Source organism: Sturnira hondurensis, unplaced genomic scaffold (genome assembly GCF_014824575.4).
Source record: "Sturnira hondurensis isolate 20B ecotype Veracruz unplaced genomic scaffold, ASM1482457v3 Scaffold0004257, whole genome shotgun sequence".
Lineage (NCBI taxonomy): Eukaryota > Metazoa > Chordata > Mammalia > Chiroptera > Phyllostomidae > Sturnira > Sturnira hondurensis.
Genome location: NW_028076888.1, coordinates 4,978,829 through 5,005,584, shown reverse-complemented (window position 1 = coordinate 5,005,584; position 26,756 = coordinate 4,978,829). Strand labels below are relative to the sequence as shown.

At 52.4% G+C, this 26,756-nt stretch overlaps 1 protein-coding gene across 2 annotated transcripts in view; it reads right to left on the bottom strand.

Moving 5' to 3' along the window:
• The window catches only part of MTOR (mechanistic target of rapamycin kinase), a 113,769-nt gene that overhangs the window by 2,985 nt on the left and 84,028 nt on the right, over positions 1-26,756 (bottom strand). For both annotated transcript variants that reach the window (XM_037045236.1, XM_037045235.1), the window contains exons 33-56: positions 26,425-26,502; positions 26,117-26,224; positions 23,141-23,266; positions 22,912-23,043; positions 18,879-18,994; positions 17,918-18,035; positions 15,502-15,750; positions 14,771-14,871; positions 13,980-14,076; positions 13,621-13,719; positions 13,234-13,356; positions 12,868-13,050; positions 12,363-12,497; positions 11,974-12,148; positions 10,090-10,225; positions 9,429-9,576; positions 8,678-8,800; positions 6,834-6,916; positions 5,663-5,735; positions 5,065-5,139; positions 4,534-4,669; positions 3,603-3,668; positions 1,485-1,565; positions 1,132-1,212 (exon numbers count right to left, since the gene is read on the bottom strand). In XM_037045236.1, coding sequence (XP_036901131.1) covers positions 1,132-1,212; positions 1,485-1,565; positions 3,603-3,668; positions 4,534-4,669; positions 5,065-5,139; positions 5,663-5,735; positions 6,834-6,916; positions 8,678-8,800; positions 9,429-9,576; positions 10,090-10,225; positions 11,974-12,148; positions 12,363-12,497; positions 12,868-13,050; positions 13,234-13,356; positions 13,621-13,719; positions 13,980-14,076; positions 14,771-14,871; positions 15,502-15,750; positions 17,918-18,035; positions 18,879-18,994; positions 22,912-23,043; positions 23,141-23,266; positions 26,117-26,224; positions 26,425-26,502 — 2,842 coding nt within the window. The remainder of the gene's footprint in view (positions 1-1,131; positions 1,213-1,484; positions 1,566-3,602; positions 3,669-4,533; positions 4,670-5,064; positions 5,140-5,662; positions 5,736-6,833; positions 6,917-8,677; positions 8,801-9,428; positions 9,577-10,089; positions 10,226-11,973; positions 12,149-12,362; positions 12,498-12,867; positions 13,051-13,233; positions 13,357-13,620; positions 13,720-13,979; positions 14,077-14,770; positions 14,872-15,501; positions 15,751-17,917; positions 18,036-18,878; positions 18,995-22,911; positions 23,044-23,140; positions 23,267-26,116; positions 26,225-26,424; positions 26,503-26,756) is intronic.

Genomic DNA, 26,756 nt, shown 5'->3' with positions numbered 1-26,756 from the left:
ACCAAGCACCTGGCCCGGGGGAGGCTCCACTCTCCGACCCGCACACAGGCCCGGCACTCTGCAGGCCCCCATGCCCTCCTCTTCCCTCCCCACCCACTTAAAACCATTCCCTGCTTCCCTCGCACCCTCCACTACAGGACCAACACATCAGGTCTGTAAGATCTGGCCCTGGGCCACTCAGACCCAAACGGCGGCACTAAGCTCTTCTCTGGGGCAGTCAGTTCGGGCCTCTCTCTCGCCATACAAGCCCTCCCTCCCACCACAGGGCGCACACCCTTTCCTGTGCCTGGAGCCATCTGTCCCTCATTAACTCCTCTTTTAGCCACAGGGCTGGTTTGGGGGGGCGGGGAAGCTTTTCCTGAACTCTGAAAGTGGGTTAAATTCCCGTGCATGCATGACACCGGAGCCCTGAGTCCCTCTCTCCTACTCAAACGGTGTCCCCTTTAGACCTGAGCCCCCCAAAGGCAGGGGTCTGTCCGTTCCTACCAGCACTGTTTCTTCAGCCCCCAGCGCTCACCCGCACTCAACAAACACACAGACCTGGACGACAAAACCTGCCAGGCCCTGTCGTTAAGCACATGGCGCCCCATGTCGCAGTGGGGCCTGTCTTCTGAGAGGCACTCTTGTCATCTTCAGACACAGAGAGAGGCGCTCAGGGGTCACACAGGAAGTGGTGGAACTGGGGGCTTTTGTTTCCTCAACTCCCCACCCTCCATGTCACGCCCCCGGCCATGTGACAGGCCATGTGACACGTTTCCTTTCAAATGTGCGCATCTCCCCGCGCCCAGAGTCCCTACGCCGTAGCAGCCACCACAGCGCAGACCGGCAAGGATCAGAGCGGCCAGGTTTGCTCTAACATAAGTCCTGACGATAAAAAACTCTCCTGAACTTGGCTGACTTTGAACCCAACAGAACTTCTAACGTCTGTTAAAACCAGAGTGATGACATCACCCACCGTGAGTTTCGTAGAGCACCGGGGAGGGTGCGTAAGTGACGGCCTCAGAGGCACTCCAGGCAGCGCAGGCCAGGCATGGGCACCGGCACCACTCGGGAATGGGTGGCCGCCCCGTCGGGGGGAGAAAAGGCGCTCGGATTTTGTGTTCTTTTAAGCAAATGCACACGCATACTCACCAGTGAGCTTATCTCGGACTCTGTTAATGATCTGAATAGCTTTCTTATTTAGGGCCTCTGGTTTGACCAGACCATCTCCGACTGGAATACACAAAGTAGAAACGAAAGTGAGAGCTGGATCACTGGAGCAGGCTCAGCGGACGTCCTGCTTTCTCAAACACTCCCTTTTGTAAGCGCTGAGCAATCCTCCCTCTGAGTCTGCCTTTGTCCTCCGAACACGAGAAATTCGCGGAGCCCTTCCTGCTCAAAGGCGGTTTTGTTGCGTCACCTCCTCGAGCCTCCCACGGTCAAGCGCAGCTGCTGTTTTCTGAATGAGCTAGTTACTGGCGCAAGTCCTTAGAGGGTGGACTTACTGAAAGAATGAATAGATTCCGGCACTGTGGTCCCGGTTTTCTTGTGGGCTGGCTCTCCAAGTTCCACACCGTCCAAAATTTCTAGGAGGAAGGAAATCAATTAGCCGAAAACTCAAAAAGCCTTTGTTCCAAGTGTGAGCTCTAATGCTTCTCACACAGTGCTCCCTCTGCCACCTGCCCCCCCTCCCCCACCTCAGGGGAAAGGAGAGGAAGTGCTGGGTTCGTCTGTGTGCATGTTAAGAGTGTATGTTTTCAAGCAAACAGCATTAATAAGATATTCTGATACAGAAACCAGGAGCATGAATCAAAGACCTGGCGACAAAACTTACTTAGACAAAAACTGGTAAGCCCTGGCCAGGTAGCTCAGTTGGTTAAAGCACTGTCCCCGTATGCCAGGGTTGCAGGTTCAATCCTCGGTTAGGGCACATACCAGAACCAACTAATGAATGCATAAATAGGTGGGACGACAAATCGATGTCTTCCCCACCAAAATTAATAACAAAAAATAATAAAACCCCCTAATAATAATATGGAGAAAACTAGTTTTCAATGGGCCACACATACTGACGGAAGTGTTCTTCTTTGGAGGAATTTATATATCAATTCCAGGGAGAAAAAGTCCTCAGGCTTTAGGGTCACCCCCACTGGCTGTGGCCTTCAGGGGGAAGAGTCCAGAGTCAGTACACTGCTGCCCTTGCACACCACAGACTTTCAAAACGAAGCTACTGGTGATAATACTTTCCTAATGACCCCTAGAACTTAACTTCTAAGACACATGAAAATAACCAGGTCTGCCCCCACCCGGGGGCATCGGAGCCAGAGCTGGCCATCCTAATTTCCCTCTGCAGCCGCAGGCAGCGTGTGGTAGTCACTCGATGAGGCTCACAGCTCAGCAGTAAGTCTCACGTATTTTGGGTGAGACCAGTCACTTGCACAAGGCACCCCAGACACGGTGGGGGATTTAGGCATTTGCAGACCTAGCATGGTGTCTGGGTCAGAGCTCGTGCGTGCACAGAGATGCCACCATAACCCAGGACTGCATTTTCCTGCCCAGAACACTGTTCTCCCCTCTACCTGCCGGGTTTCGTCCGTCCAGGAAGCCTCAGCTCAAATGCCACCAACCCGAGAGCCCCTCCCCCACTGCAGTTGGGAACGGCAACTCTGCTTAGCCCCCTGCCCTTCTTCTCCACGGCAGATGGTGTGGTGCTTGATTACACAATGGACTGCACTGCTCTTATGATTTCATAAACATTTTGGTCAATTCTATAATGTGATCCTGTGCTTCTTTACTGCAATCTCTCTGTCACATTCTTTTTGCGCCCTTAAAGATAATTTGCCTTAGCTAAGTAACTAGCTGCAAAATGTTCCATACACGATTGGAGAAAATATTTACTTTTTCCATGTGCTCAGCAGTATTTACCAAAACATGCACCATGTAGACACTGTGGGATGTTATGAGGATGAAAGGGACAGGTTGTGGTGGAGGGACGGGAGGACGGCAAACAGTGCAACACTGCACTGTCAGACCTCTGGGGAGGGCTCGGTACACAGCCTTGCTCCGGGCCCCGCAGGGCGTGGCCCGCCCGGGACTCTACTCCGTGTACCACTCTCTCGGGGTCCTTTCCCGTGGCTTCCCAGCTGCTCAGGCAGCAGTGTGAGTGCGTGTCTGCTGCTTCCATCTTCCCACTTCCGAGCTATTAGCGATGCCTTAGGATCAAGGTAACAGAGCTAGAAACTCCCAATCCAGACAACCCTGCAGAGCACGCTAAACACTAATATTCAGAATACTTTTAACTGTACTTTTAGAGCTGCGTTATGATTGGATAGAGAATTTCTGAGCTTTAGGTACCCACTCCATCCTGAGGGGCATTAAACTGAAGCACGAAGTAGGTGCTACTGCTCAGTAAATATTTCTAGACCAAGTGAGACAAATGCCCACTGGGGGACAGGTACTTCAGCAGTGACAGTATCTCTCCTTCATGCTCCCTCCCTTCCTGTTCGGCGTTTGTCACTACTCTAAGTCCTGCGTCGTGGTAATGGCCGTGACAAAGCCCCCCGTTCTAGGAATACTCGGATAAAAGGGAACAGAGCCTGCCGTCTCCCGTGGGGGGCGCCTACCTACTGACTGGCCAGCAGAGTAGGAATCTGTCCTTGTTCGGGACCGCTTGTTGCCTTTGGTATTTGCTAGGGAAAAAAAATAAAGGGATGGTTAAAAAGTGCTTCCGACTCTGAGAGAAACTTAGTTGATCTGACATCGTCTCACAATCGTAAAAATACAACGTTCCCAACAGCTATGTTCTGTCGGGAGAACCAAAGATGTGCTACTCAGGAGTACACAGGGGACGACAGCATGGGTCTCTGATCCTGAGGGACACTCTGTCCTCTGGCTGAGCTTAGATGGCATAACCCAGACCCCTGAAGGTAAAAGCATGACTTAATCGCGGACCAGGCCCCCCCGGTCAGTGACCTTCTGAGGCGGCAGGAACAGAGGGCGGACTGCAGTGCCCCAGACTCGAATCAGAACTGGGCACACCGCCTGGCAGAGTTACGGCCTGCCGCTCTATGTGAGACCCAAACAAAGTTCGCCAGGGTGCTTCATTTATATTGAAAACATTTTAGTTAATATCCAAATCAACTACTGGAGTTTTCTGTCCTATTTATTTTTAAAGATTTTATTTATTTAAACATCGATGTGTGGGAGAAACACTGATTGGTTGCCTCTTGCATGCCCCCAACTGGGGACTTGGCCCGCAACCCATGCACCTTCCCTGACTAGGAATCAAACTGGTAGGTTTTTAGTTTGCAGGCTAACACTCAATCCACTGAGCCACATGAGCTATCAGCCAGGGCTGAGTTTTCCGTTTTAATAAAAATACTTGAAATTCACTTCCGGACACCTGAGCTACTTTGTGAAATGTACTGCAAGGGCTCAGTGACATATCTCAGGCTCCAGGCGGGACAGCCCCGGGGTCAGTGAAACGTGCTGTGGCAGATGCTCCTGGTCTGGGAGGGTGGCGACTCTGGCTCCCAAGCACTTGCTGATACTCACTGTCCATCAGCCTCCAGTTCAGCAAGGGGTCGTAGACGAAGGCTTCCAGCACGGCCATGACACTGTCCTTGTGTTCACGGAGCACCTCCATCACCGTGTGGCATGTGATTCTGTAGTTGCCGTCCAGCCCGGTAACCTGCAGTGGGGCCACAGCCACTCACCACGGAGGCACTGATACTGGCCCCTGCGGCCCCATGACCAAAGTCAGGCTGTCGGGAGGGCGGTCACCCCCACTGAGGGAGCAGACACAGGCCGTTACTGATGTGTCAGGCAGGGAATATCTTCAGAGCAAGTGGCCCGTCAGGCTGCAACTGTGACTCACATGACATTGTGATTCGTGAGCGGTAAAGAATGGTAACTCTTTCAAATGCTGGTCATTTCTAACATGATGGAAAATACCAGGAAGAGACGGCAGACATATTCCGGGCATTCCAGGGAAGCGATGGGCCCTAACAAGCGAATCTGTCCCCAGGGAGGGCCGGAACTGTATCGACCCTGTTCCAAAGCAGCTTCTTACCGACATCTACTCACCTCCATAGCATTGGTCAACATTCTTGTCAGTCTAAATGGAATCTTCTCCGGGAATTTCTCTCTGGTCATAGCAACCTATAGGTCGAGAAAGGGAAAGACCCAAGTGCGCTGGTTAGATTGTTTTCACTGGCTAACGCCAGGTGAAGGCGGCAGGCTTTCCTTTGCATCACTAGCATGGAGTTCAGTTAAAGCACAGAAATGAAGCAGCTTGAGTTTAGTGAGTGGACTTATCACAGGAATTTGAAAGAAAACAAAGGGAAAGAAGAATGAGAACGGGAAAGAGGGACCAAAAAGAGGAAGAGTGCATCGTGCCAGGCCTTGGGCCAGCAGGCCACACGGAGGGGGAGTCCTCTACCAGAAGTGGGGGGCGCGCACAGTGAACGAGTGGCCCTCGCCCCAAGGGGCATTTGAGGCCAACTAGACCAAGTGTTAAGAAAATGGATATCATTTTTTAGATTGACCTCCTATCATCTCGGTAGGAGAGGGAGAGGTAAGACAATGTATCGCAGGCTTAAGTTTGCTGAAATGGTCAGAGGAGGGCGAACACCGGCCATCCGGGAGGGAGGGCTTTATGTGGTGCTCCGGAACGCGCATTCACCTCGAAGCAGTCCCCAAAGTCGATATGCAGGATCTTCCCGCTCAGCCGGTCCAGCATCAGGTTGGACGGGTGCCTTTGAGAAACAACAGAGGCCAGGGCAGGTCAAGAGAGCAACACTGGCAAACAGATCAACAAGCACGTGACACTGCAGGCCACAGGCTGGCCGGGTAAAAAGTACAGCGCTCAGGCCAAATCCAGACCCCCAGCTGCTTCTGTAAAGAAAGTGTTATCGAAACACTGTCACGCTCACTGGCTTCAGTATTGTTTCAGGCTGCTTTTGTGCTACAATGGCAGACATGAGTGGTTGTAACAAGAGATTATATAGCCAACGAAGCCAAAAATATTTATCATCTGAGTCTTTATAGAAGTTTCCCAGCCCTGCTCTAGGCCCGAAACCAGGATTTATCTGCGTGCATCACCAGTCGCCCCACGGCACCATGAAGCCCTGGTCCCGAGATAAATGGTTCTGGCGGTGCTGGCGTCTCAGAGCGGCAGGGCTCTGCTGTAGCTGCTTCCTGCCTCCCCAAGGCCTCGCCGCCCTGAGCCCAGGAGCCGACAGGCAGGGCCGCCTGAGTTTTGTCAACAGGCATTCTGCCTTTTCTTTTTAAAAATAAGTATTATTTTTGTGGGATAAAATTACTTTTACTCTCAAATAAGTGCATGAGACATGATCCCAGGAGGAAAATAGTGGACATCAGAAAACTCATTTTCTTTTAAAAAGCCTACCGAGTCCATTTCTGAGGATTCCTAAACGACTCTTCCAGTCAGTACATTTGGATAAAATGTATCATGCAGCAATATCAGAAGGGTCTACTTTGGTTGGTTTCAATTACAGAAACAGAATTACTTATCTTAGTGTAATGGTGATTCATAAATGTTTACTGAATCAACAAAATCAGTGGATTTAATGTGGCTGTTTAATACATTGAACCAACCTATGCAGGAAGCAGTGCCCCTGAACTATGGCTTTGCTTCTCTTTAGTCTGATGTGCTGTCCTGTGGACACGGGTAACAAACAGAAGGCTAAGGTTGATGCCGCAAAACGTGCTCAAAGTACAAAATATAAATATTCACCAGATGGTCATCGATGTCACTGGACAACAAGATGAAAGCACTGAAGACCACTGTGGTGGAGAAAAGAGACTAAAAGAAACAAATTAAACTCACTCACCTGTCTCCCAGACCCAGAATATACCCGACCATGGACATGACAGCTAAAGAGCGAGTGTAATTGGTTCTTCGGTCAAACCACACCTGGAACACAGAAGCTCAAGTGATCCCAGGCTCCAGAAACTTTAAATGGTTTTCACGTAATTATACCCCAACCAGTGGCTTGCTTACATCCCGTTATAATGAGTTAGGGTGTACAATGGAATAAAGATCCCATTCACAATTACAAAAATAATAAACTATGTTTGAAATAAACCAGAAGTGTGCAGAACTTAGATAAGTAAGTTAAACTTGGCTTAGAAATACAAAGACTTGAGTAAATGAAACTATCTGTTTAAGAATATCCACTTAAGCCCTGGCTGGTGTAGCTCAGTGGATTGAGTGCGGGCCTGCAAACTAGACGATCGTGGTTTGATTCCTAGTCAGGGCACATGCCTGGGTTGCAGGCCAGCTCCCAGCGGGGGATGCATGAGAGGCAACCGTACATTGATGTTTCTCTCCCTCTCTCCTTCCTTCCCCTCTAAAGATAAATAAATAAAATCTTAAAAAAAGAGCCCTGGCTGGTGTAGCTCAGTGGATTGAGTGCGGGCCTGTGAACCAGAGGATCGCGGTTCGATTCCCAGTCAGGGCACATGCCTGGGTTGCAGGCCGGTTCCTTGCAGGCCAACTACCAGCAGGGGATGCATGAAAAGCAACCATACATTGATGTTTCTCTCCCTCTCTCCTTCCCCTCTAAATATAAATAAATAAATAAAGTCTTTAAAAAAATGTTTAAAAAAAAAAGAAAAAAAGAATATCCACTTAAGATTGTGAAGATGTAATATCCCCCCAAATTATTTGATACATTTAATGTAATTCCAATAAATATCCAGCCCTGGCTGGTGTAGCTCAGTGGATTGAGCATGGGCCTGTGAAGCAAAGGGCTGCTGGCTCGAGTCCCAGTCAGGGCACATGCCTGGACTGCAGGCCAGGTTCCCAGTAGGGGGCACACGAGAGGCAATCGCACACTGATGTTTCTCTCCCTCTCTTTCTCCTTCCTTTCCCCTCTCTCTAAAAAATAAATAAATAAATAAATAAATTTTAAAAATAAATAAATATTCAGTGGCTTTTTTTTGAGACCTTGACAAAATGATCATAAAATTTATCCGGAAAAGAAAGAATGAAAGTGGCAGGTGAGAGGAAACATGCACGGACAGTGTGGGGCTTGGCGAGAAATAGACAGAAAGACCAATGAAACAGAACAGGAGCTCTACAAAGAAATCTGAATGTAGCGTACAATAATAATGAAGTCTTTTAAATAGGGAAAGGACGAATTATCTGGTAAACACAGTGATGTTGGCTAGGTATCTTAAAAAATAAAACTGATATCCTAATGCTAGATTCCAAATTTAGTTAAGGATTTAAATGTAAAAACAAATCTGATAATTAGTATAATATATGTAAAAAGACATGTAATCTTGAAGTGAAGAGGATCTTTCTCAATATAAAGCCAAAGACACAAATTTTAAATAATTAAAAATCTGTTAACTTATAACTTAAAAAATGTCTGCACATCAAACACAAGGCACAAATTCAAAACCAAGAAACATACCATTAACAAAATTAAAACTCCCATGAACAGGAGATCTGTAACACACTTGAAGATCTGACTGCCTTACTATACAAGAGCTCAGTGCGAGAAACGGGAGAAAGGTCGAAGTCCTAAATCTGCACCTGCCGGCCTGACGCTCGCCCATTTCGTCTCTGTCATGGGAGACTGCACACAGTCCTTAGCTAACCAGCACAGAGGCCCCAAGGCGCACCCGAACACACGGGGAAGCCACCTGCCCGCAGCGGGGGCCGTACCTCGGAGCTGGGGCTTTTCAGCCACAGCAGCTTGGCCAGGTCGTCCCCGGCCGTGTTATTGACGGCGTGCTCGAACACCTCCACCTTCTGCATCAGGGTCAGGTGGTCGTAGTCCGGAGCCATCTGCATCGGGGACAACCACGGTGAGAGAGCGGCCCGGCCCCGGGCAAGCAGCTTAAAGCCAGGAAGGAGGAAGGCTCAGGTCCAGTCAGGCTGGGTTCGAATTTCGCCACCACAGCCAATAGGAGAAGCAAAATAAGAATGTTGCGAAAGGAAACACGGCGTGGCCACTCTCACCTGTGACCACAGGCAGCGCCAGGGCCTCAGGGTAAAACCTCAGGCCTCACCACAGTACAGCCCACCGGTACAGACCACCGGGGTGAGAGAGAGCCCCGGGGGGGGAGGGGTTAGGGTTCGGAGCAACAAACAACTCTTTCTCATCACTTACACATCTCCTAAACTTTCTCCCTCCACAGGGCCGGTGCCCTGTGTGCATTACATGCCTGATAAATAATACTGCTCAGTCTCATAAAACCTTAAATTCTGGGTTTTAGGGTCCTTGTTTCTCAGAGAAGGTTATCATCTTAGAACTCACATCCTTAAACCTCCTTTAGTGGCTAAGTCTCTCAAATCAATTTTTTGGCGATGGACATACGTAAGAGCACAAGAAAAGCAGGTCTGCAGGGCCCCCCTGACTGGTGCGCTCTGCCCCGGGACGTTGCGGGGCGGGGTCCGGAGCAGACTCACGTACCCGCAGCATGATGCGGTGCTCGATGTTGAGGAGGATCTTCTTCTTCTCCCTGTAGTCCCGGATGAGGGCGTGCAGCGTGTCACAGTGGGGGACCCAGCCGATGAGGCCCGAGTTGGTCGATAAAGGAATGACTGCGTATCTCTGGATGCTGGCGTCCACAGGAAAGCGAGGTTATTGCACGGTAAACAGCACACCTCTGACCCGCTCACGACACGTGCACACTAGTTTTAACAACCCCCCTGCACAGGGCTGTTCTGAGGGGTGTGATGAGGGCCTTGGGCAAAGGACGAGGCCTCTCCTAATGAGAATGCACCGACGGTGCGAAAGGCATGTGGGTCTCCCAACCCGCCTAACAAACCCGATGCTCTGGGGGAAACGCAGTGATTACTTCTAAGCCTAAAATAACCTCCCAACTTAATATCCATGTTCCTCATAGAGGAGGGTGAGGGAGAGGCGGGGAAAGGGAAGGCCAGGCTGGGCTGGAACCCCATCAGGGGGAACACGTCAAATGTGCAGTCTCCAGTCTGAGGCCACAGAAGTTGTTAGAGGCATTGCGTATGAGAACACTCTAAAGATCGGGCGGGTTTTTCTTATAACACATCTGGTAGTGGCACATAACTGCAAGGCGGAGACACAGGAAAGGGCCAACTGTCCTGAGCACCTGAGGTTCTTCCGCAGGGACGTCGGGTCGTTGGCCAGCAGGGTGTTGACCAGGCCGAAGAGCTGCATCACCCGCTCGTCCTGCCGCAGGTCCTCATGGCCCTTCAGGAGGAAAACGAACTCATGCCCGTTGCTGCCTGTAAGGAACGGCGGGGCAGTCAGTGCAGATGGAGAGGGTCTCAAACCCGGCTGCGGTGGGCCGCTACTGTGCCCAAAGGGCCTGCAGACTTCATATACTTTGCCCTACCAGCAGCGAAAAACTCCCTAGAACTGAAGAAAAATAGAAATGGCCCTGCTTTTGATGGTCCCCCAATGCGATGTAGTTCAAATTAAAAACAAATACATTGAGAAAGTTCTGTCTTTGAGGACCAGAGCTGATTCTGCATAGAAATGGCCATTCTGAATGTTGCCCTCCCCAACCCACCCTGACCTTCTCTGTCCTGCTCTGACCTGAGAAGTCTGACCTCTCCAGACAGGGTCACCTGGGCTCCAGGCTGTGTGCCTGGACAGGTCAGAGGGTGGGAAGAGGGAGGGGTCAGAGTACTTGCCCCTGACGACCAGCCTGCCACAGTTCCAGAAGCAACTCTGCCCCTGTACCTGGGCTACAGTTTCTGGTGGTGTGTAGCATGTTAGGACACAGGCCCCTTCCCACGCTCCCATACCTCCTCGCACCCCACGGGAGCGTGATGAAGGCCCTCTGCAAGGGACTGTAAGAGCTTGGGACCCTGGCCATCTCCCTGGTCAGGAAATGGCCAAAGAGAAACTGTGAGCCTGGGCTGTGAGCAACTGCAGAGACACAACCGGCGGTCTGATCTCCCAGTGTGTGAGCAACCCCCACCGCCGCCCCCCCGCCCCCCCTTCCCCTCTCTCTAAAACCAATAAGTATGTCCTNCCGCCCCCCGCACAGGCCGTTGGCTTTGTTTCCCATGCTCTGCATAACTCTGTACTGGGGCAGCCCATGTGGTAGAAAACCGATGAACCCACGTCTCTCACAGCCAGCCCCCCGGTTACTTCTGTGGAGTCAGCAAGCAGTACACTGAGGTGTTCTCGAACCCCAGCTCACTGAGTAACAGGTGGTGCGAGCCCTGGATGGGCTCCTTGCCTTTCCAGGTCTGGATGGTGAGGGTAACAGCTTCTCACTGTCGGTTCTCTGAACTCTGCTCACACCTCTGGAAGCACTTCCTCCGTCAGATCTTTTTAATCAGACATGGCTGAGACCTGACTGATACGCGTTTCAGAATTAGTAGACGCCAGCCCTGGGGAGACTAACCACCTGTGGACCCCAAAGAACTGGTGCTGGCACATAATCACTGCACATAACAAACACAGGCATTATTTACTAAGGGCAAGAGGCCTCCAAGTGCCGCCAGAGTCCTTCGGCCTCCAGAAACTCTCCCCGACAGGGAACAGCCTCACTGAGAGTTCATTCCTCCTTGTTCAGATTTTACACACTCCTGTCCCACAAAGAGGGACTCTGATGGTAGAAAGACTCCAGAGCCCAGACGCCCCTCCTTCAACACAGCCTATCCTGTCCACGCGTGCATCCAGATGCCTCTCTGTCGGCCTCGTCGGCGCCCCCGCCGCTGCCTTCCACAGCCTGTGCTCCACGCCGTGCACTTCACAATGCCCTTCCGCCCAGCCCCGTGCAGGATGGCTACGCTTCACTCACATGAGCACAGCTATGAGAACCAACTGGGAGTCTCAAGGTGGGGTGGAATGTGGAGAAATCCAGGTGGCCTCTATTCCCCTCACAGTAGACACGGAGGAGAGACGGAGCATGTGAAAGACTGGCAGCGTGAACAGCAAGCAGTATTTTCCACAGCGGGGCGGGGTCCAGCCAGGGTGGGAGGGAGATGCAGGGAGAGATGTGCACAGTGGTCCTTACCCATAAGTGTCAGCTTCCGGGGCCTCTGCTTGGATGTGATGACTTGCAAGGACGGTGCTATGGACTGAATGCGAATAATCGGCTGGTTGGGGTCGTACGTTCCGGGCACAGCCAACTCAAGGTCTCGGCACATCAGAAGTTTGGGGGAAACGTACTGCAGCTCCAAGGATGTGAGCTGTGAGTAATCACCACAGGGATTAGTTTTCTGCCTCCAAGGAGGAATCTGAATGCAATTCAAGTATTTTTCAACGAACTGCTAATAGCGATGACTTGTCCCAAAGTCTGCAAAGCAAACCTGGGTGCTTTGGAATTAGTGCTAGAACATTACAGGCAGCAACACAGAAAGGACTATAATGACAGTTAATCCTGCCACAACCTGAGGACCCTACCTGAGGCAGCTGCTTTGAGATTCGTCTGAACACGTGATAATAGAGGTCCCAGGCCTGGGTGAGGTCCTTGACGTTCCCCGACTTCATGTACTTCCGGCACCACTCCTGGGCCTCCATTAGGTCTCGCCCGTAGGCCTGGGAGGGAACGCGGGGGAAACGTGCCAGCGGTCCCAGGCGGCAACTGAGCCAGGCCGACTCCCAGGCAGGCGGATGGACGGCAGGCCCCCCGGGTGCACGCCGGCTGGGAGGCGGCTCTCAGCTCCCCACCCCGTCCCAGAGCCCCCAGTCTCAGGGTGGCTTGTCAGGTAAAGGAAGGTCTTGTGAGGGATCTTGTGGTTTTCCAGTTAAAATCTGGGGAGGGTTTTACAGCTTAATGACAACTAAGTTTCTGGTGTTTTTACACCCCGCGACCTCCGTCATTTTATTCAGGTCAGCAGAAAGGCTGGAGGGAAGGGGGTCTGACGAGGCCTCTGGGCCACGTGTTTCAGGCTTTGCTACCCCATACCTGGTTGAAGGACGTTTCCTTCAGAGTCTGGGGTCCCCGTTCCATCATCGCATGTAGGGGCTCCAGCACCTCAAACATGCCTTTCACATTCCTCTCCCCAAAGTAGAGACGAGAAGCTTCTTCCAGGCCTTCATGCCACATCTCGTGCCAGAGGATGGCCACTCGGATCAGCTCCTCACTCACCTGGGTCACAGGGGGGAGGAGGGAAGGGTAAGCTACACTGCGAATGGCCTGGAGAAGAGGCAGGTGCCCTTTCTGGCAGCCAGAGGGAGCCTGCAGCACTGTCGGGAGGAAGAACGACAATCACTCCAGACCTCGGGCCGGGCACCCAGGGCCAGCGAAACCCCGCACTGGCTCCTGACTCACCATCATGGCCTGCTGCACCAGGGTGTTGCTGTGCTCACACATGTTCTTCAGAATCTTGTTGGCTGCGTTGTGACGGGCTGTGGTCGTAGACTTAGAAGCCACAGTCAGCGGGTAGATGAGAGCCTGAAGCACACAGAGGAACACTTGCCAACATGTGTGACAGGGCCTGATGCTAACTTAGGGAGGATGACAAAAGAAACGGGGAGTGTGACACTGATGCTCGAGTCTATCAGGAGGGGCTGTCACTTGTTCACAAAGGCCCCGGGGGTGCCCGTGGGGTGGCCCTGCCAGGGGCAGGAGGGGAGGCTTGGCTTCCATTCCCCGAACCTGCGCCTCTGGAGTAGCTTTAGGAAAGGCTGAGAACTGAAGCAAACGGCCTCTACATACCTGGGGGTGGTACCGACCAATGTCTGTGAGAAGCTGGTGAATGAGACGTCCCACCAAGGCCCGGGGCGTATCAATTCTTGCAATGAGCTGAGGAATGACCTGTTACTCAGAAGGCACAGTTATGCAGCGTGAGACGTGGAAACGATTCTAGTTATTTGGGGCAGTGGCCAGCTCCTGTTACTGGTTTTGGTTGGCTCTGCTGGGCACTGAAACGGTTTACTCCCTTCAGTTCTCTAAAGGGACTAAAGAAAATATGGAGTCTTGACCTTGGGACCCACCCCTACTTCCTTACTGCATGACTCTGAGAGCCGGAGGAGGAGCGAGCTGGCTCACCCTCCCCTACAACCAAGCAGCCTCACCTGTAACCAGGTGTCAATCTGGATGGCCTTCACCCCCTCCACCAAGGCTTCGTTGACGTCTGGCCAGTGACCGTAATCAAACCACAAGGTGAGGACCCTGGAAGAGAAAGGGCAGAAAGTCACAGGAAATCCAGTTTCCCAACTTTTGTCCGTTTGTGTCTCACCTTGAAGATTCTCGAGAACTGGCAGGGCCTCACATCCGTGGCTCTGCAAGGTATTGGCCTGGGGACCATTTGGGAGTGGGTGGGTGGGGGTAGCCACGATGCTCCACTAAGCACCAGGAGGATCGTCCCAAGTGGATAATCATTTCAGTCCAGATAACAACACGGGCAGCAGCTTGGTATGAGCTCAGAAATCTAACGTGAGAGCCCATGGACAACCCAGGGATCATCTTTGCACACACGGAATCACCTGTACGGCAGTGGCAATTCAGAAACCCGACGCTCAGCCAGCTAGAGATCCCCAAAGGAGGCCGCCCTCGTCACGTGCAGCCTCTGGACTGACTGGTCCATGCCTTAGCCTCTCAGAGTTGGCTCTAAAAGCTGAGAGGTCTCCAGCAATATTGCAACGAATGGGAAGCTCTCCTTCCCTATGTAACCAAACACACATGCAGGCTTCTCAGGCCACTTCTCCCTAATCTTTGCAGGCTTCACCCACGTGGGTGGGGCCGGGCAGCTGTTACTCTTGGATGCACTGACCCGAGTGGGGAAGGGAAAGAGGACGTGCTGCTCAACTTCTGCGCTCTCCCGTTCCCATGGCCTACCAGGGTCTTCCCTTCTGGTCCCCGATACCTGAGTGTGTCCTGGAGGTTGTTGCCCCGTGACAAGGAGATAGAGCGGAAGAAGCCCTGGACGGCCGGGACGGTGTACATCAAGAGGGTTTTGGAGAGATCCTGTGGGAACGCACGTGTTAGTGACGCTCTTGCCTCGGCTCTCTCACCTGTACCCTGGGCATGGCAGCACACTAACAGTGCCCACTCAAAGAGCAGTAATGGGGGTTACATCAGGTAATGCACGAAAGCCTGTAGGCCAGTCCCTGGCACATAGCGGGCACTCAACAAATGGCAGTGGAGCCTTACTGGGCTAATGGTGGCTCCCTGAGCAGGGGAGCAGGGGAGCAGGGGAGCAGGGGAGGTGGGGCTGCATCTCTGAGCTCACTGCCCTTGGGGCCTGCCAGCTGCCTGGGTGCACTCTGAGCTGACCGCCCAAGGGGAGAAAAAAGGCCCTGTCCTTACAGCGGACCCACAGATGTGCACGGCCACCCACTGGCACAGGTGCGGGGCCTTGGGAGGATGAGCTCACGCGTGGGGAAGCAGGACAAGGAACTCATTCTTCAGCTTGCAGCTATGTCAGCTCCCCAAACACAAGGGCACAAAAGCTCTGTCTCCAATGATGCTACATAGCAACTAAGCAGCGTTTTCCAGCTCCCCCTGGTACTTCAGAGTGAAGCCTTGGGTTCCTACAAGTCCAACACCTAAAGCGCCTGGTGCCTGTTCGGCCCACAGGGGAGGAAGGGCCGGTACCTCAGTGACCTTCTTCTGCAGGGGCGAAGGCGTAGGGCTGTTCTCGCTGCTCTCAGCCTCGCTCTCACTGTTGCTGCCCTCGGTGCTGGTGGCAGTGGTGGTGGCAGCTGCTGTGCTGGTGGCAGTGGTCGCATTGGTGATATTGGCCCCGCTGGTGTGACGAAGCTTCTTCTTCTCGTCGCGGGCTTGGTTCTGATGCTTGTAGTGGAGCACAGCCTCGAAGTTCATGACTGCCCACGCGTGCCAGGCCTGGGGGCAGAGTGGGGACAGAGAGCGGGGCTGTGACCAACAGCAGCGGAGGGAGGCCTGGATAGCAGCGGCTAGAGGAGCCGGAGGGCGGAGCGGAGGAGCGTGGCGACTGCCCTCTGCTCAGTGGCCAGCAGAGCAGACTCGACTTGCGCGAACCCGTAGGGCTGGGGTGTTTCAGTCCGTCCGATGTGGTGCACTCATGGGGTGGCACACCTGCCAGGTCAGGGGCTGCACGGAGTGCCGCGGGGGCAGGGCGCCCGAGAGGAGCAAGCTCTGGTCCTTGATCAGGGACCTTCTAATCTAGTAGGGGGCTCACGCTCAACCTGAACAAGGCAGAAGGCAACAGGGCAGTAAGAGATGGACAGTGGGAAAGCTTCACAGAGGAGAGGGACTTGGGGCGGGTCTTCAGCGGCCTTCCACGGGCAAGGAGGGAACAAGCAGGGACAGCAGCCAGGACTTCCTGGTGGGGGAAGAACAGGGACAAAGAGGCAGGCTGGCCCAGCACAGAAAAGAAAGCACGGATCTGACTGAAGCTCAGGGCGTGTGTGGGAGGGCAGTGAGGGAGGCTGGCAAGGGGGCAGGGTCAGACGGTGCAGGGGCTGGCACTCAGGCCCAGGAGGTCCCGTTTCATTCTGTAGGAAATAGAGCTTTACTTTGGCAGTTTACAAAAAAGACGACATGAGAGGGGTGACAGAAACAATGAATAATCCACCCACGGTTGTTCTTTCTCGATAATCATGAAATTCCTCTGTGTTCCTTGCTAAAAGCCTTTTTTAAAAATAAAAATGTGCCCATTTCTCCTAAGCAGAGTAGACTGATCATAATTGACATTAGTTAATTAATTTATAGGTTTTATTTATTTTTAGAGAGAGAAGGAAGTGAGAAAGAGAGGGAGAGAAGCATCAGTGTGTGGTTGCCCCTCATTTGGCCCCCACTGGGGACTTGGCCTGCAACCCAGGCATGTGCCCTGACTGGGAATCGAACTGGGGACCCTTTGGTTTGCAGTCTGCGCTCAGTCCATTGAGCTACACCCGCCAGGGCAATTGATGTTTATTTGATGAGTAAGAATCCTACAGTGACCCAGGTTCAGTTTATCTACACCCTCATTTACTCGGCAGTACCCGTCTATCTGCCATGTGCCAGGCACTGAGCTGGCGGACGCGGTGACGAGAGAACGGTCCCTGCACACACAAAGGACGACACCACTGATGGCGGGTGACAGCATGAACCCAAAAGGACCTATACTAGGTAGGAAAAACTAAAAGTAGAATTCCTAGAAGTAGGTGTCCCATGTGGCGTCTTCCTAAAAGTGGAATGAAGAAGAGTAACCCGGTCAGGAGACAGCTCTAAGCAGTTAGTCTCCAGCTACTCGGGGTTTCCTGTGTTTTGTTTCCAGCCTGGGGCTGAGCCGTCTGCCCTAGACAGTAATTGCTGCTGACACCATGAAATGGGCATTTTTTCAGGTCGGAAGGAAGCATGTTTAATAGAGATAAGATTTCTGGAGGGCAGCTACGCTAACCACTGTACCACCAATGCTGTGGCAAAGATGAGATTTTCGTTGCGGACGCTTCTGTGGTCTTCAGACGCAAGTCTGGAGTCCAGAGGGATTACTGCACAAAATGTCAGCAGGCCAGCGAGGCAGGGGAAGGAAGCGGTGACGTCTGCTATTACACCGAGCAGCTATTAGCAGGAGGCCCCTCAATGCACACGTCCAAGAATCGCTCCCCTAGCAGCCAGTCACACGCTTTATACACTTCCTAGTTCTCTTGATCTTCTCAAAAAGTTCCTACACATAACAGGATATTGCCTAGAGCTTTCCAATAAAAACAGAGGAAGTTAAGCTCCTGGATGAAGAGCAAACAGGAATGGGAACAGGAAGAAGCTGGGAAGGAGCCTATGACCCAAGGGGAGATAAAGTTCCAGAGATTAACCACCTGTCCAGACCTCCCAGGAAAACCAGCAGCTAAGCGTCTGGAAGGCGGGTGTACATGACAAAGGTGTATTAAACCTTTCCTGTAAGGGGCCTCTGACAGACGGTCTCTTCGCACTCAGAGAAGCAGATTCACAGCATCGGACCAGCTAACAAGCAGGGACGCACAGAGCCGGGCTGTCTGGTGCTGGGGGCCAGCGGGAGGGGGCACAGCCGGGGGGCCCCGGGTCCAGTCACCTTGTACCAGTTGCGGTCGTGCTCCGTGGCGGCGCTGTAGTACTGCAGGACCTTGGGGATTGTGCTCTCATTGATGCCCTGGAGGTTCAGCTGCCACTCCCCAAGCTTCAGGAAACACCTGGAACAGAGGAACAAGCTGCCTTGCGTTGCCCCCTCCTCCTAGGAGAATGAGTTATGAGTTATGGCAGGCACTGCAGCCTTTTCAGGGAGTCACCGGCTCTCAGGAGGCGGCGGGATGGAGCCAACAGACCGGCAAACCACACAGAAGGAGAAAGACGGGCGTTTGGGATACGTTTTGTGATATTACCTCCTCTTCTTGACAGAGGCCGTTCAATGCTAGCACAAACCGGGCCCCAGGTACAGGTCTGCATGGACCTATCTTTCCCAAACCCAATTTCTGTGGGTGGCAGCAGCTGAGGTAATTTCTCTTACTGCTGTCCGGTTTCTGCTTTACTTTCCCTTCTCCCCTCTACACAGCGACAGCACTAACAGCCAGCACGCACTGCCTGCCACGCTGTCCCGGGGGCTGCTCCGAATGCTTGGCACCGCATCCCCTCCGTTCGTCCTCAAACCACTTGCATACCGCACTGCCCTAGGGAAGGGGAGCGCCCCTCTCCCCGGTGTACGTGACGACCAACTGGAAGCACGGAGAGGTCAAGTAACTTAACTACAGTCACACATCAAGTCAGCAGCACGTCTGGCACTGGAACACAGAGTCTAACTTGCAAGCCACACACCAGGAGAGGAGCAGCACTTGGGTGCTCCTGGGCTGCTGAACCCTATACAAGTAAGGAGCAGAGGCCTGGGAGCAGCGTCATTGGTGGCTGCCTGGGATCCCCAAGGAAAAGGTGAGATATAAGCAGCCGGCTGCCCAGCGACATTCCCACGGCATGTCTGTGCTGCGGAGGCTGCCGGCCAGGCGGGCTGGGGTGCGACCGGCCTTGGCCAGTGGGGGCCTCACCGGGCCATGAGCTTGTGCAGCTCCTGCTTGTGCTGCTGGTCCTCGGGGGCGATGGCGTGCTGGGCCTGCTGCTGCATCGTCTGCACAAAGTGCTGCATGTGCTGGAAGGCGTCGATCTGTAGAGGACAAGGGCATGGGGAGCCACTTGGCATGCGGCCCAACCTCACGGGAAACAAACTACTGTTCATGTAACAGGCGTGGGAGCCAACCCCTCTCCAAACAGCGCGCCCTGGGGCGCAGGCTCAGAACCGTGGAGGACAGGACAGGGCACGGTGCTGGGAGATGGCTGGGCTTTTCAAGAAGATTCATATTTTTCAACTCAAGTCTTAGCTCTCCTCTGCCAACTGTAATTGCTGGTTTAATAAGCCTCGGAAAGGTTACTCGCCTGGCTATCCCAAGTAACAACTCACAGGAAGTAATTTGAAGCAACTGCTTACTTCACTATCACACACTGCCCTGGGGAAATTGGGCTGATGGGGAATTAGTTCAAGGTAGCACAACTTTAGTGTTTGTTTAAAACACTCTGGTACCTTGGACACTCCAGCAGGGCAAAAACTACAGGTAAAAAAAATCTGGTAGACCCCTCAGTACCCAATAAGAACACAGACGCGGAGGACACTCCATGCATCCACGGGGGAAAGGAGGAAGTCACTAGCTTAGCAGACATCCACTCGAACCTGGTGGCCTAGAGGCAAAATTTCAGGGCATCCTCAGGCAGTGACATCTTTTTACACTATGGGATTTCATACCAAGTGAGCAGAAGGCATTTGAGTTAGGAACAGATATTCCTGGTAAACAGGAAAACAGATTAGAAAATAGCCAACCTAGGGAAGAACAGAGGCAGTCGGAGATCTGGGAGGAAGTCACAAGCCATTTGCATAAGCCACATCCAGACACACCAGCATCTTAATAAAGGGGGTCCTTACATTTTTAAAGGTCTTCAAGGGAGGAGACAGCAAACAAACATCAAAAGCTCAAATGGAAAACACAGTGAAACTTAAATCTACCAACGCAGGGCAGGTGGAGGGGAGATGCTGAGCGTGAGAGGATGTAAATAAGAGGCTATGTGTTCTTTGAGGCAGAGGAGGGAGAAACAAACTTTCAATAAATAAGGTCAGAAGGGTCTTACACCAAATCACATGAATCATTTTTTTCTCTTTAAAATAGAAACATGTCAGGGATGATGGCCTTGAAGGACAATGAAGCTCCCCGGCTTGGTGGTCCAGACCAACCTCAGATGCTTTCTAATAAGAAGTCACTGGCATCAAGGGCCGAGGCTGGAGCAACTCACTTGCGAACTGGCCCACGTCCACTCAGACGCAGACGTGCGCTTCTGTCTCTTTCACAGTGGCGCCTGCACCCTGGCCACTTTCATTTTCCCCACCTGAATAAAACTTGCTTTGCTCCCACTCTGATTCGTCCTTGAGATCTTTCCCGGCTGACTCAAGAACCTGGAGGTCACCTGACATGAGAAAGGTCCTGGGCAGGGCCCATTGCTGGCATGGAAGTGATCTGGTAACAAGGGGAGCCATCTGACACTCTGGCATAACTGAACCAACTTAACTCCTGATTCTGGAGCTTCACGCTGGCCCCCGACCTCTAGTTCCAGCCCGCAGGAGCCGGGACCATTGATCAGGTGTGTGATGGGCCATGTGTCAGGCACTTTACCTGAACTTGCATAATAACCCTTCAAGTAAGTAGACTTGAGAGCTGACTCGAGAGATTCCAAAATTAAAAAAGAAAAGGAAAGAAGAGCTGGGCTAACCCAGAGCCGGCACCATGTGACGAATGATTCATCAGGCAGCTAATCCGTGCGTGAGGGCAGGACACAAAGATGCTCCCACTGTTAACCAGACACCCATCTCCCCCGACATCGGCCTTCGCGGAGCTCTGTCACTCACACTGCTTTGAAAAATGAACCACATCAGCACCCCACACCTGGGAAGTGATGGATGTCCCTTTAGTTTTTCTTCTATGAGAACTACACTGACCAGACTGAAACCTGATTAAAAAGAAGAATTGGGAGGTGGTACTGAGGCGATTACTCACTAGCAAGGTGAGAGAGAGCCCATGATCGGTGTGCACAGGGAGAAGTGAGAACTGAACTGGGAACTCTGATGCCGGAAGCTTTCAGAGTCCACGGGCCAAGTCACGTCAGTCAGCACACAGAGTTAAAACTCTGGGAGATTCACCAAGGCACCAAACAAAAATTAATCACCCAAACTGGGGAGGCTGGGTGTTAGTTTGGGTTTAAAGCCCAATGTTAAATTTAGGGAGTTTATCCAGCATGGAAGAATCAAATACTTCTCTGCTTTGTGGCAGGGAGGCAATTTACTTTCAAGAAATTAAAAATGCTCGTTTTTATTAAAAACAAGCATTTTTCCATTTCCAGGAAGTGAGAGGGGAAAAATGACTCCTTCTCCTTGTAGATGCAGAACTGGTCCCTCAAAGAAGAGGCTTCTTTCTGCCCCAGCCTTCAGGCTGGGTTATGGGCAAGGAATGGGCAGGGAATACCGGGCCGGTTGTGGGCAAGACGATGATCTAGCCTTGGTGAAATTTCACAAAAGGCCAGGCTGCTGCTAAATTCTGTGAGGCGTTCTGTTTGGGAAACACTGTGCCCACACCCGCTGCCTCCACCTTCCTGCAAACAGGGGCTGCTCTCCCCAAACATTCCATCTGCCTTAGGTAAGGCAGAGAGAATCCTTATTTACAGCAGACGAACGTAAAGTCAGAAAAGTAAAGTGACCTGTTCACTCGCACAATTATTACTAAGTAGTCAGCTTTCTTCGGCAGCTCCGGAACTCTCACACGATGCAACATATCTAGCTCTGGGCTTGAAGTTCAAGCACCCAACTTTAAATAGGTTTCTAAATTTTATCCATGTGGTTTTATGCCTCCCACCAGAATCTGGGCTCCTAAGAAAAGGCCTTAATCTGTGGTCAGCTAAAGAAGCCACTCCCTGGTTGAGATATCAGCCAAGGGCTCTTTCTGCCGGCCCTTGGCAAGGCAGTCAAAGACTTGGAGGCTACGGGAGGGAGGAAACTAGACTATATTCAGGTCCAGCACCTTCTGTTTTTCTCATTTGCCTGGAGGAAGGTCCGGCTTTGAATCAGAAATGCTTTGGCTTGGAAGGCTTACAGAAACTGAAAAAAAAAAACAAAGCAAAACAAAACAATCCCCCCAAATGTACCTTTACTTAGAGAAGGGAACTGGGCCATTACTACTGAAGTAAACCCTGAAGACACAGTGCCTGGGTGCTGGGACTGTCCCTCCCACTCCTGGTGGCGGTCACAGCCACAGGGTTGACCCCTCACAGAAGGAGTCAATCTGCAGAGCCTGGGCCAAGCAGCAGCCTTCGCCTCCCCCCGAGGAACCGTGACTGTGGTTCCATCACCCGTCTCCACAGTGGGGGCTGCCTTGCACTCCTTTCTCCCCACAGGCCCCCTGTGGGGACTTCCTCTCTGTCCCGTTAGAAGGATGCGGGAGCCAAAGCAGGTGCTCGTTTTGCCTGCAGGGTGCACTTTCTGACAGTCACCCTGCGCACCCAGGAAAACTGCTTAGTAACACTGAAGCCCAGGCGGAGGAGCCGCCCCTCTTTCCCAAGGACCATCTCTGAGTAAAGAGGAACTCTACACCGGCTGCTGGACCACTTTCCCCACTGGTCTTGGCATGCCGCTCCGGGGCTTGTTGCTTTCTGAGACCCAAATGGATGCTAGGAAGGGAGACGAGAAGTCGGAGAAACCACACAGGCCTGTGGAAGCCCCAGGCAGTGTGCTGACCAGTGTGCCCACCTTCTCTGAGGGGCAGGAACCAGGCTGTTCCTCCGCAGCAGCACATTCTGGCTGGGACTGTAACCGTGATCACACTCACTGGTTGGAGCGACAGTATACATGCATCTCCCTGAATATGACTCCCTTTCTGAAACCAGGCCAGTTTCCAAACGGGAGCAACGCCCCCGACACAACGGTTTGGATGCCACTGGCCTTGAGGAGGCAGAAGCTTGGCCCGCTGTTGAAAGCACGCAGATACAGACCTTGCGAGCGCTCTTCCACATGTTTTTCATGTAGGCGTAGGTCACCTGAGGGTGTCCTGTTGGCAGAGGGTGGTCAAGCTGCCGAGACGGATCAACTCCCAGGAGCAACACTAAGGTTTTATGGGCAAGAGCCTTCAAAACAAGAGCAGTCGGGGTATAAACAAGACCGGACTGGGAGCCCATGCCCTCCTCGGCCTCCCCCGCCACCCAGGGTGGGGCAGGCACTCACCAGCCTGCCGCTCTTGCCACACAGGCTTGCGTACTTGAGCCAGGTCCTCATGTCCTCATGGGGGCCGACCACAAGGGACCGCACCATGAGGATTTTCTGCCAGTCCTCCACGATGCGCTGGCAGCCCTGGAACGTTCACACGTGGGGGTCAGATGGGGCCTCCGCTGTATGTTAACCCCCCACGAGCGAGAGGGAGACCACCAAGAAACAAAAAAAGAGACTCATTTTTATAATCTCAGCTTTCTCAAGGGAAGGTTACTGTGACCAAAACACCCATGGGGGGCTTCTCAAAATTCGAGGAGCAGAACAGCAACTCCGGAGCCTGAACGCGGGCTCTGCCACGTCCTGTCTATGGGCCCCGGGCAGGCGAGCCAGCCTCTCCGTGACTGATCTGTAAAACGGGGTACAAACAGCACCAGCTCCACCAGGCCATGGTGAGGGCCAGAGGAATTAGATTATTTAAGTTTCTTTTCTGAATTAAAAATAATGCATTTCTAACTTTTTTTTTTTGCTTTCGTTTCTCTGGTTGAAGATGACTATCACTGACAAATCTAATTTAAAATATGCCATTCAAAATTCAAAAAAACTAAGTATAAGAGGAGTTTAAATCATTAAAATTTCAAATGATGTTTGTAAGTTGGTGGCACTCACATTTCTGAAGTTATTAACACCTAACCCTGTAGTAAGACTTTCGTCCTTGCTTACGCTTAATCTTTCCTCTTCCTGTTTGTTTGTCTCAGATCAAAAACTGCACAGAGAAGGGAAGTGCCTTGCTCATTTACATGCACAAGTTCTTTTTAATTAAAGAGGAGGGACTTAATCATTAAAAAGGGGCCAATTTTACACCAAAAGACTTCTGAGGGGAAGGCGGGTCTCTCCTTTCCCGCCTCCACTAGTAAGCGGCCAGGCTCCGACCCACGGCCAGGAGAGACGGGTTTGAGATCTACCGCTTCAGTGGTGAGTTCTGTGACACCCGACAAGCTGTCCCCTGTGGAAGTCGGTCTAAAAGTCTGGGAGCAATGGCGGAAGGCTTTTCAACGTGACAGGACACGGACTGAGCCCAAACAAAGACCCTAAGAGGAGACTCAATGCCAGTGAGGCTGACCTCTCACACTGCCTGTGGGGACACCGTGGGGACACAGGCTGGGGATTTCAGTCTTGATGACTCGTCCACAGAGTGGCTGTCTCCCCGCCTGGCAGTCCAGTGAGGGTTTTGACAGCAAGCCATCCGTGAGGGCCAAATTCCTACCACAAACTTAATGCTCTATTTTCAGGCCTTGGGCTCTATCTTTCCATCCCATTAAGTGTGACAAGAGTAAGTTGGAAAGTTAGAAAAAAAGAAAAAAATATATTGAGTGAGTGTTTTGATCACTCCTCACCATCTGCTAGTTTCTCCCAGATGCTGAAATAATGTGGCCTGTCAGGCAAAAAAACCCATCTCATCTGGAGACAGGAAAGTCACAAAGGCTTGAAATGAGTGTCTTGGACACAGTAAAGCCAGACATGGGTCTGCCTTCCCCGAGTCTCTGGACCACTCTCCCTCCAAGTCTCTCATTGGGTTAAGTTCCACTTGTTTCAACAACAGAAAATTCATCAGAACTCTGGTTTGGAAACTGTTCACTATCACAGGCACTTAAAAAACCAGGGTGTGTACAAACCAAGTGGGCAATGCTTGCTCTGGTGTCCAGCAGACAACTTTCCATCAAAACATTCAGTGGGTATTTCATAATTGCTAATAAAACACGGGAGGGAACTGCATGTGCTCGCTGCAGGGCGCAAACGACTGCGATGATGACTGTCTGCCCGCTGGGCTTTCCGTCCGGCGGAAGGCGCCCGGAGCCGCTGAGACAGGAATGCGGCAGGGAGGCAAGCAGGCTTTGTCACAGCCCACTGTGTCACAGCCCACTGAAAAGCCTGGAGGCACAAACCCTGATGGTCTGAAGACAGAATTTGGAACGAGGTGTGGACTGAGCCCAGAGGACGCAGTTTAAAATTGAGAAGGCTGCCATGGCAAGGAGGGGGACCAGCAGCTTTGGAAGTGGTGAGGGCTTTCCTTTGCTGATGAACTGCCCTCCTGCCCACCCAACGGCTGGGAGAACTGTCCTTTCCAAGAACACTTAAGACTGCTGACTCCCAGACCTGGACTTGACAGCTCCTCATTCGAAAATGATCAGAATGTACAATGAAAACACTGATGGAAGACTTGAAAAAGTTTCTCTGGGACGGGAAACTTCAGTGGAAAAACGTCTGAATAGAGGTCATGGGATGACCATGACCTGAGGAACGGTGCATGGCAGGCCGTGGCCAGCGAGCATCAGAGAAGCCCACTGAAAGAGCTGGACGCAGGTGGCCAGTGACCGGCTTTCCGGCCGAGGTGCTCAGGGCTGGCCTTATACGGAATCCCCCGGGGAGGCTCAAAAGCTACTGATGCTGGCCTGTCCCCAGGAGTTCCGATGTACTTGGTCTGGGAAGGGGCCTGGCAGCTGAATTCTTAAAAGCTCTCCAGGTCATGCTGCTGTGCAGCTAAAATCGAGCCACTGATTTTGAGGTTAAGAGCATCACCTGGCTGGCTGTGTCGCTTATCAAAGGTGTTTTTTATTCCTAGAGAAGGATAAAAGCAGACTGGGAAATTGGTCACTCTCACAGCTAAGGGCTCAGCTGAGAAGCCTTGGAGCAGGGATGCCCAACATTTTGGCATCTCTACAAAGAAGAAGAGATGTCTTGGGCCACGCATTAAATACACTGCGACGTGTCATCACTAAAAAATCTAATCATGTTTTAGGTAAATGCACGACTTGGTGTTGGGCTGCGTTCACAGCCATCCTGAGCCATATGTGGCCCGAGTGCCACCGGCTGGACCCCCCTCGTCGGGGCACTTTGCTGTGAAGCAAAGCGGCCTGTGAGGAGGTAGGAAGTACACGCCGAGCGGCACAGGAGAGGGAGGTGGCCATTACTCAGGCGTCCCACCGGGCTCACCTGCAGTCTCTCCCACCAGATCTGGCGGATGATCTCGCGTCGCTCAGGGACGAGCTTGTACTGGATCACCTCCTCCAGCTCGGACAGCATGTGGCAAGAAACCATGGCCTGACGAAAGCAAATCATACTCTGACTCCGCATGTGCGAACCACCCAGAAGCCAGGATGCACCTCAGCCACTTCTGGTGCAGGCCACTGCCGAGAACATGCGTGCATGCGCCCGGCAGCCCGGGGGCCCTCGGTGCCTGCTCTGGGAAAAGCGCTGAAAAGAGACTCTGAAACGACCACTGCGGAACACCCGACACTCACCCCGTAGGCCCGGCTGTAGCTCTCCCCCGCCATCGCGGTCAACTCGGCGTCCAGCAGGTCCCTGGCCTTGTCGATGCACTAGGACAGAAACAGGACGCCCCTGGAGCCGAGCTCTGGACCCGGGAGCCGAGGGGAGCGCTGCTGCTCTCAGGCCTCCCAACGAGCTGCGACGCCGCCTGTCTCACTTACATTCCCACGATGAAGAGAAAAATTCACCGAAGAAGGGAAGGAACCCCTTCCAGATCTGAGCGGCTAGAGAAGCACGCTGTCTGGTTTCTTGTAAAGGACAGAAATGTACGGCAGCCAAAAGCCTCACACACATGATAACACCC